Source organism: Schistocerca americana, chromosome X (assembly GCF_021461395.2).
Source record: "Schistocerca americana isolate TAMUIC-IGC-003095 chromosome X, iqSchAmer2.1, whole genome shotgun sequence".
In the NCBI taxonomy this organism is placed as follows: Eukaryota; Metazoa; Arthropoda; class Insecta; order Orthoptera; family Acrididae; genus Schistocerca; species Schistocerca americana.
This window is the reverse complement of record NC_060130.1, coordinates 802,224,652-802,234,461: the sequence shown is the minus strand read 5'-3', so window position 1 is coordinate 802,234,461 and position 9,810 is coordinate 802,224,652. Positions and strand designations below refer to the sequence as shown.

General features: G+C 38.6%; 1 protein-coding gene across 1 annotated transcript in view; it reads left to right on the top strand.

Annotated features, from left to right (window-relative positions):
* Positions 1-8,725: 8,725 nt before the first annotated feature.
* The window catches only part of LOC124556328 (NACHT and WD repeat domain-containing protein 2), a 314,048-nt gene continuing 312,963 nt past the window's right edge, over positions 8,726-9,810 (top strand). Inside the window, exon 1 of the mRNA XM_047130299.1 lies at positions 8,726-8,828. Within this exon, the coding sequence (XP_046986255.1) occupies positions 8,726-8,828 (103 nt within the window). The remainder of the gene's footprint in view (positions 8,829-9,810) is intronic.

The window sequence follows — 9,810 nt, the reverse complement described above, 5'->3', positions numbered from 1 at the left end:
TAAAAAAAGTTATTAAAAAGTCCTGAAGTATGTGCACTGATATTAGTACCATTGATAATAAAATTAAAACAATTTGGAATACTGTTAAAAGGGAAATAGGAAGACTGTATTTCTATTAAACTCAATGAAAAGTTTGTTAACAAAAAGTCAGAAATAGAACATAATTTAATAATCATTTTTAAGTGTTGTAGAGAAAATAGGATCTAGGTGTTTATTAGAAAGTGCAAGGCTGTAAATTAAAGAGGCAGTATCTATGCAATTGGATGAAGTTGAAATTCAACCCACCTCCCCTTCTGAAATTATGGAAATAATAAATTCACTCAAAAGTAAAAAGTCACATGGAATTTGATGGAATTTTCAGCTGAGTATTAAGTACTTGTTCCTAATAGATAGGCAGGATCCTCAGCCACGCATGTTGTAGCTCACTAAAACAGGGAATAATTCTGGATGAACTGAAATATGCTACTGTTAAACTATTGCATAAAAAAGGAATAGGTATGATGCTAACAACTATCGCCCAATCTCACTTCTGACAGCGTTATCCAAAATTCTTCAAAAAATAATGTATTCAAGACTAGCTTCACATATCTGAAGTGAAGTACCAACAAAAAGTCAGTTTTGTTTCAGAAAGGCTTTTCAACAGAAAATACTATATATATATGCTTTCACTGATCAAATATTAAATGCTCTGAATAAGCAAACATTATGCATTGGGATTTTTTGTGATCTCCCAAAGGCTTTTGAATGTGTGAATCATGAAATTCACCTAGATAAGCTTAAGTATAGCTTAAGTATTGCGGTATAAGTGCGACAGGGCACAAATGGTTTAACTCATATTTAACTGGAAGAATGTAGAAAGTTGAAATTTACAGTACAGATAATCTAGAAAAATCAGTGGAATCCTCTAACTATGAAGGTATCAAGAGTGGTGTCCCACAGGGTTCATATTAATGACTTGTCTCTCTATATTCATGATGATGCAAGATTTTGATGATATCACACCTCACAAACAATAATTAGATGAGAAAATTGTAAACAATGTCTATCAGATAATCATTAAGTGGTTCACTGTAAATGGACACTGACTAAATTTTGAGAATACACAGTACATACAATTCTTTACAGTAAGTGGCATAACACCATTGCTAAATACAGACTTTGAACAGAAATCTATTGCTAAAGCAGAATATTCAAAATTTCTGGCTGTGTGCAGTGATGAGAAATTGAATTGGAAGAAACACATTGATCTGCTGGAACGTTTAGATTCACCTATTTATGTCATAAGAATTATGGCAAATTTTGGTGATAAACATATCAGTAAATCAGCCTACTATGCCAATTTTCATTCACTGCGGAGGAGGAGGATATTAGTGTTTAACGTCCCGTCGACAACGAGGTCATTAGAGACGGAGCGCAAGCTCGTGTTAGGGAAGGATGGGGAAGGATATCGGCCGTGCCCTTTCAAAGGAACTATCCCGGCATTTGCCTGAATCGATTTAGGGAAATCACGGAAAACCTAAATCAGGATGGCCGGAGACGGGATTGAACCGTCGTCCTCCCGAATGCGAGTCCAGTGTGCTAACCACTGCGCCACCTCGCTCGGTTTCATTCACTGCTTTGGCATCATATTTTGGGACAATTCATCATTAAGGGAAAAAGTATTCATTGCACAAAAGCGTGTAATCAGAATAATTGTCGAGCCCATCCAAGACCACCTTGCAGACGTTTACTTAAGGAACTCAGGATATTCACAGAACCCTTTCAATACATATATTCACTTATGAAATTTATTATTAACAACCCATTCCAATTCAAATATAATAGGAACTCTAGAAGAAAGGATGATCTTCACTGTTCTTAGTTAAATCTGACTTTGACAAAGAAAGGGGTGAATTATGCTGAAAGAAAAATCTTTCGTCATATACCAAATAGCATTAAAAGTCTGACAGACAGCCAACCAGCTTTTAAATGCAAATTTGTATATATGGAGTAGTAATTGCAGCGCCGGCTTTAGGGTGGGGCGACTCGGGCGGTCGCCCAGGGCGCCGGGGGCCAAGGGGCGACACGTACTAAACGCATGTAAAAAAAAAAATTACAATTTACAATCACCCATTTCGCGAAACTAAAATATTATTCAGTCTCATTCAACATACGTCGCTAATCTCACGAATGCGCGATGAATTCGGGGTAGCAGAAGAGAAATCATGCTGAATGCAATCTTCGTATTGTCTGCAACCATCCATGTTTGACGCGGGCTAGCACGGGCTCTACCAAAGCGCCTCTCTTATTTGTTTCAAGAACTGCAACAAGGCAGAGCCCATGCAGCCGCACCATCTCTCGTTTACAACAGAAACTACCGGTCGCTCCAAATAAAAGAAAATACAGACTGTGAAATATACATTACATTATGATTTAATTAGTACGAATGTATTTATATCGAATATTTGTGACTTAATGACTCATGTACATTAATTAATAGATCATGCAATGCGTGCACTGCATTCATAGAGAATTCTCCCCTAACTTACTGAAACAATACAGCGCCACACAATGTTTGTTAGACTGCATATGTTGGCAGCGCTACGATTTGCACCCGCATGTCAGTAATTGTCAGTAAGAGTCGGAGGCAGCGGTCATGTTTTCGTGGCTGAATAATTGTGAGTGAAACGAGTGTCGTGACTGTGTCAACATTTTAATTTTCTGGTAGGTGCGAAAAACATTTTTAAATTCAGTTCCGGTTTTTTTCTAGTTACGTCTACTGATAGGTGAATTTCTTTATTTGTTATAGATCGATTTTTTGTGGTCGCGAAATAGAGCAGTGTCCAAGCAATAATTTGTCAAATTATTAAATCATGCCAGAAGAGAAGGAAATGATTAAAAAAAAGCTTTCTGGTTCAGAAAATCGGAAAAGAAAAGCTGAAAAAGAAAAAGTTCTTGAAGAAACTAAAAAGCACATTAATATTTATAAGTACCTTAAAGGAAATTCTAAGGCGAATACTTCAGATATTGAATCAAAAGTCCATGTATCAGCAAATATTTCTTCAGACTGTGAACAATTATACACAAAAAATATACAATCACCTATTGAAGGTGATCAAATTGACCAGCGCAGTACATCATTGCATGAATCCTCTGATATTTCTCCAAGTCAAAATCAACACATGACATCTGTGGTCGATGAAAGTATCAACGTTCTTGCAATAAAAGAGTACAATGTTTCTGATGTAGGTACGTGGCCAAAAGTACTTAATGCTAGAGATATAGATCGCATTATAATATGTGGACCCTCACAAGTATGTCTAAATAACTTTCCAAAAGATGAAAATGGGCGTCATTTCTCTTCAACTCATTACACAACAAAACTATCAAACGAAGAAACTATCAGATGACGGTGGCTAGTTTATTCTGTATCAAACGACAGTGTTTTTTGCTTTTGTTGTCGACTGTTTGATTTAAAGTCAACTACTAATTTGACTACCACTGTGGGTTTCAGAAATTGGAAACATTTAAGTGAAGCTCTGAAACTGCATGAAAGTAGTCCTAACCACAAAAAAGCATTTACTCAATGGACTGAAGCTGAAATCAGGTTTAAAGCTGGATTAACTATTGACAAAGAAGAACAAAAGCTAATTTCTAAAGAAAGTTTACGATGGAGCAATGTGCTTCAAAGATTGATGCACATTACTTTGTATTTGGCTGAAAATAATATGGCATTCAGAGGGTTATCAGATAAATTATTTACCCCAAATAATGGAAAATTCTTAGGTCTTGTACAGTTATTGGCAAAGTTTGATCCAATCATGGAAGAGCACGTCAGACTGGCATTGAATGGTGATTTGGCTGACCATTATTGCGGCAAAAATATACAAAATGAATTAATAGAACTCATGGCATCACACGTTATGTCTACAATCGTATCCCGCATAAAGGGTTCAAAGTATTATGCAATCATAGCTGACTGTACTCCAGATATAAGCCACAAAGAACAACTTCCGATAACTTTAAGATGCGCCGAGATAACAGAGGATGGCGTAAGTGTAAAAGAACATTTCATCTCATTTCTGCAAATAGATGATACAACAGGTGAAGGCCTCACAGAAAGCATTTTAAAAACATTGAGTGATCTTGACCTTAACATTAATGACTGCAGAGGACAGGGCTACGATAACGGCGCGAACATGAAGGGGAAAAATAAAGGCGTCCAGAACAGAATTAAGAAGTTAAATCCACTAGCTTTTTTTGTGCCATGTGGATGCCATAGTTATAATTTGGTATTGTGTGATGCGGCAAAATCATCAGTAAAATCCGTGACACTGTTCGGAATGTTACAAAAAATGTTTAATCTATTTGCTGGATCGGTAAATAGATGGAAAATTTTGACCGACCATTTGAAGATATACACCCTGAAAAATGTAAGTGACACACGCTGGGAAGCTCGAATTGACAGCGTCAAAGCGGTTCGTTATCAATTATGCGAAATGCATGACGCTTTGGTTTCCTTGGCCGATGCTACTGAACAAAGCGATGCTGCGGTGTCACACGAAGCGACAACACTAGGAGGACAATTAAAAGACTTCAGCTTCATTGTTTCTCTCGTGACATGGTATGATGTTCTGTTTCAAATTAACGTTGTGAGTAAAGCAAGTCAGTCACCCACAATCAATTGTCGAGTTTATGGGAATCCTTGACAAATGTTGCTCTTATTTGGAAACATATAGACAAACAGGTTTCGAACAAGCTATTGTAACAGCAACTGAACTGGCTTCGGATCTTGATACGCAGCCATTATTTAAACCACAAATGCGATTAAGACGTATTAAACGCAGGCCGGGTGAAGAGGCTGTTGATGATCAAATAACTGACCCAAAAAAGAAGTTTAAAGTAGAGTTTTTCAATGCACTGTTGGACACCGTGCACATATCCATGAAAGAAAGATTTGAACAGATGCAAGAATTTTCTGCGACGTGGAGTTTCTTGTTTGACATTAAAAAAAATCAAAATAAAGAAGAACTAATACAATGCTGTTCTAAATTACAAGAAAAGTTAACTGTCAACATGAAGTCAGATATTGATGGAAATTTGCTGTGCGACGAAATTTTAGGCCTGCAACACTATCTCGAAGACAGCCAGGCAACGCCTATTGAAGCCTTAAACTTCATAAAAAAGCATAATCTTCAAGAGTTATAGCCCAACATCTGGATAACGTTACGTATTTTGCTAACAATACCAGTGACTGTCGCAAGCGGCGAACGCAGTTTTTCCAAACTGAAGTTGATAAAAACGTACTTGCGGTCTACAATGTCTCAAACAAGACTAACCAGTTTGGCCTCACTGTCCATTGAAAATGAAGTTGCAGAAAACCTGGACTTTGCTAATCTGATCAGAGACTTTGCCGACAGAAAAGCGAGAAAAGTAAAATTTTAGTCGTTTATAATTTTTTTCATTAGGCGTGATATGCTTTGTGTTCAGATGACTGACAGAAAATATAGGTTTATGGCTTACAGTTATATTAAATTCAATAAAAATATGGTACCCAATTCAAAATTAGTGTTTTTTCGTTATACATATTACCTCCTATATATAAAAATCAATTGTTGTGTGTTAGTCTCACCAAAACAAAGAAATAGCTTGACCAATTTGAATACTTTTTGTTTTGTTTTGTTCGCTTTAGTACAGGGGTGCTTCAGAAAAGAAAAGAAATATTTGGGATATACGAGCCTATTTCAACCACATTTTACGCATCTTTTCTGTGTTTGGAACCCGCAAAAACAATTTTCTGGAGTTTTTGTAGATGTACAGTGCAGTACTACGCAATATTTTTAGACAATTTCCCAAAACGTGAATACCCAAACAATATATCACTGCTATACTGACTGTTACGGCAGCGACAGCAGCATGCTGGACTGACGTCACAGGCTACACAAGACTCACATGGAGCGTCTTAGCGGGCTTTCAGATTATTTGGATTTCATTTCCATTTAAAAAAATAAAATACTCAAATTTACGATGGAAAAAACCATGTTATGATCATAAGATGACGCCATTAACCACTTAAGACGATTTCTAGAAAACAGTCAAATACCGTGTTGCAAAGCACTGCCAGGTTCGCTATTTATACAATAAAGGGCGCCAACTGGACGACTCGCCCGGGGCACCTGGATGGCTAAGGCCGGCCCTGAGTAATTGCAAAAAAAACGAAAAAAAGAAACGAGATTCTGTCGTGTAAGGAAAATTTATGTTACACGGACACGTTTCAAAGCACTACAGAGCGTCGTATGCATGATCTATGGAACAAGTATTAATTTAATGTAATGTAATTTCTCTATCTCCTCCTACACCCAACGACACAATCCAGTCTTAGATTGCAGCTTTTCACGGACCACATTTGCGTTATTGCCGATACTTGATTTGTGAGCATAACCAACGTGGTCCAAGGCATAATTCTCTGCCTAATATTCCGTCTTCCACTGCTGGAAATGTTTAAACACGGAAAAGGAACTTCACCCGCTGTAGTATAGAAAATCCCTCGCACTTGCGGAAAAGAATAGAAGCATTAACAAAAAAGAAGCATTAACACCCCCCTAAAGAAACACAAGAGCAATTGGTGGCTGGACGACACGTATAAATCAGCAGTGGATCTTGCACTAACACCCGCCTAAAGAAACACAAAAGCAGTTGGCGGCTGGACGACACATATAACACTCCGCCAGCTTAGGCAGCGGCCTGATGACGTCACGAACCGACCTGTGCGTCGATCGATACACACACACTTTAAGACGGCAAAAAAAAAAAAAAAAAAAAAAAAAAAAACGCACCTCAATAAGGAATTATTCTAATGGGACCGAAATCGGTAGATGTGATGCACATGTACAGACAAACAAACGATTACAATTTCAAAAAACTGAATTAGTTATTCACGGGAAAGAGCTTCACAAATTGAGCAAGTCAAAAAGGCGTTGGCCCTACTCTGGCCCTAATGTAACCAATTATTCGGCTTGCACTGGTTGATAGCCTTGTTGGATGTATTCCTAGCGATATCGTGCGAAATTTTGTCCAATTAGCTCTTTAGATTGTCAAAATCTCGAGATGGCTGGAGGGACGTGCCCGTAATGCTTCAAACACTTTCAACTGGAAAGAGACCCGGCGACCTTGCTGGCCGACGTAGGGGTTTGGCAACCACGGAGACAAGCAGTAGAAGCACTCACCGTGCGCGAGCGGGCATAGTCTTTCTGGAATGTAAGTCTAGGATGGTTTGCCATGAAGGGCAAAACGGAGCATACAATATCGTTGACGTACCGTTGTGATGCAAGGGTGCTGCGAATGTCAACGCGGATGCCACATCAGACCATCACTTTCGGTTGTCGGGTGGTATGGCGAGCGACAGTCAGGCTGGTATCCCACCGCTGTCTGGGGCTCTCCACACATGTCTTCACTGGTCATCGGGGTTTAGTCCGTGCCGGGACTCATCACTGAAGACAAGTCTATTCCAGTCAGTGACATTTCAGGCCGAATGTGCCCAACACAACTGCAACGGGCTCGTTCGTGTACACAGCAGACTACGCAAGGGGCACCGTGAGCTCAGCCCCCTTTCTGTGAGCCACGTATCAATGCTCGTGATCACTGAAGCACCAGCTGCACGTCAGATCGGTGATAATGATGAATCCAAGGCTCTGAGTTCCTCTCTGACGGTTGCTCCGTCTTGGCGTTCTGTCGTCTCTCTATGTCGACCGCTTCCCTGTTGACGCTGTGTTCGGCCATGGTTCATCCATTCCTGCATCGCTCCTATTCAAATGTCGAGCAATTCACCGATTACTCGAACCAGTGTATTTGAGACCAACTACACGTTCTCTCTCAAATGCTGACATTTACGGATACTGTTCATGCGCCTGCCTGCGCGACATAATTACTATACAACAGAGTAACGAAATGAAATTCGCAAAGAGTTTATGACTTGATATCAACATGTCTCCTGGTTACCGTCTACATCTACATCCACATGGATACTTGCATATCACACTTAAGTGCTTGGCAGAGGGATCATCGAACTGTCCTTGCCAGCTGTACGATGAAATTGCGCTGTAGTCTCACACAGCCATCCATCGGCCGCCAAAGTTTGCAATTTTGCGCTTTCTGTCGATACCTGTCCGAATATCAATTTGGGATCAATTTGCAAAACTCCTTCGACGGTCGTCTTTTTTGTCTTAGTGTGTATAAACAGTTCGGCTTACTGAACTTATTTGAGTCTGTAACAGCTTTCTGAGTCGTTTAAGCTTCTAATAAGGTCTCCGGCAGTGTAAGACGAGAATCATGCCTTGGACTATGGCCTTATGCCCATAAATCAAATATCAGCAAAAACCCAACCTGTCACCTTGGGATGCATTTCACCAGTATAACATTATATTTTACAGCAATACTGCTTTCAGGCTAGCAAGATCACGTTAGGAATCACACTTAGTCGCCAAAGGGGACAGACATGGAGGAGCTCTAACTTGCACCAGAATATGGACGAGCAAAAGTTTACATGCATCAAAATTGATCCTCAGTCAACATTTAAATGGTGGATACTCAAAATACAGAACATTATCTTTTTATCCGTTACAGTTGTGACTGCTCAGCTTTAAGCGCTGTTATTGTGTGCTGTTATTGTTTTTTTCATATTTGATGATAATGTACTGTTAGATTGGTTTTGTTTACAGGAACATAGAAATCTCCTCTATCAACAACCATGGATGATCGAACAATAGACTTAATTTTCTCCGGGTCCCTTGAGAGTCTACCTCCTGTGAGTTCAAAAATTGTGAGGATATTCACAAGCTCCACGTTCACTGGTAAGCTACCATAATACAAATATTATCATTTAATTTAATTTACTGTTAAGCTTTTCTAAAGATAATCACATAATAGTTCTTATTTACAATATTACTCTATATGAACCACGCATCGAATTTGAGGACGCTTTTTTTAACATAAAAACTGTAGTTGTCTATCGAGATATTTTATTCCTTATTCCTCCAATAGGAGAAACTCTGTGTTGAAATTTTATCGGTGAGGGATATATATATATATATATATATATATATATATATATATATATATATATCAAAACCACTGTTATTAGCCGCCGGAGTGGCCGTGCGGTTCTAGGCGCTACAGTCTGGAACCGAGCGACCTCTACGATCGCAGGTTCGAATCCTGCCTCGGGCATGGGTGTGTGTGATGTCCTTAGGTTAGTTAGGTTTAATTAGTTCTAAGTTCTAGACGACTGATGACCTCAGAAGTTAAGTCGCGTAGTGCTCAGAGCCGACCACTGTTATTATACACTATTAAATTCGGGCCCTCCCTTGAAATAGATGTGAAATGCACATGTCAGTGAGATAGATGAAACTAAGTCGAAATCTCAGTTAACGGAATCGATGAGCTGAAAAGTTAGTAATTCAAAGTAATCTAGTAACCATAAACACAGGGCTACAAAAAATTGTTTCTAAAAATTATTTACGTCTTTGAAGCATATTCTGAATATTTTTGCAGTCCTGATTTCGACAATGACATTCGTTTTTCTTCATCAGGTCATGGTTTTTGCTAACTTGATTTCATAAAAGTGCGAACTTGAACGAAATACATTGAATTTTTGTGACATGACCTGTATATTTTGTTAATATTTCTTCTCCAAATTTGATTTTTCACAGGAAAAAAATCTTTTTATAAATATAAAACACTATACGACAAAACACTATTAATTAAACAAATGTAATAGCATGCACTGTGTAACGGAGATTGATACACTATGTGATCAAAAGTATCCGACACCTG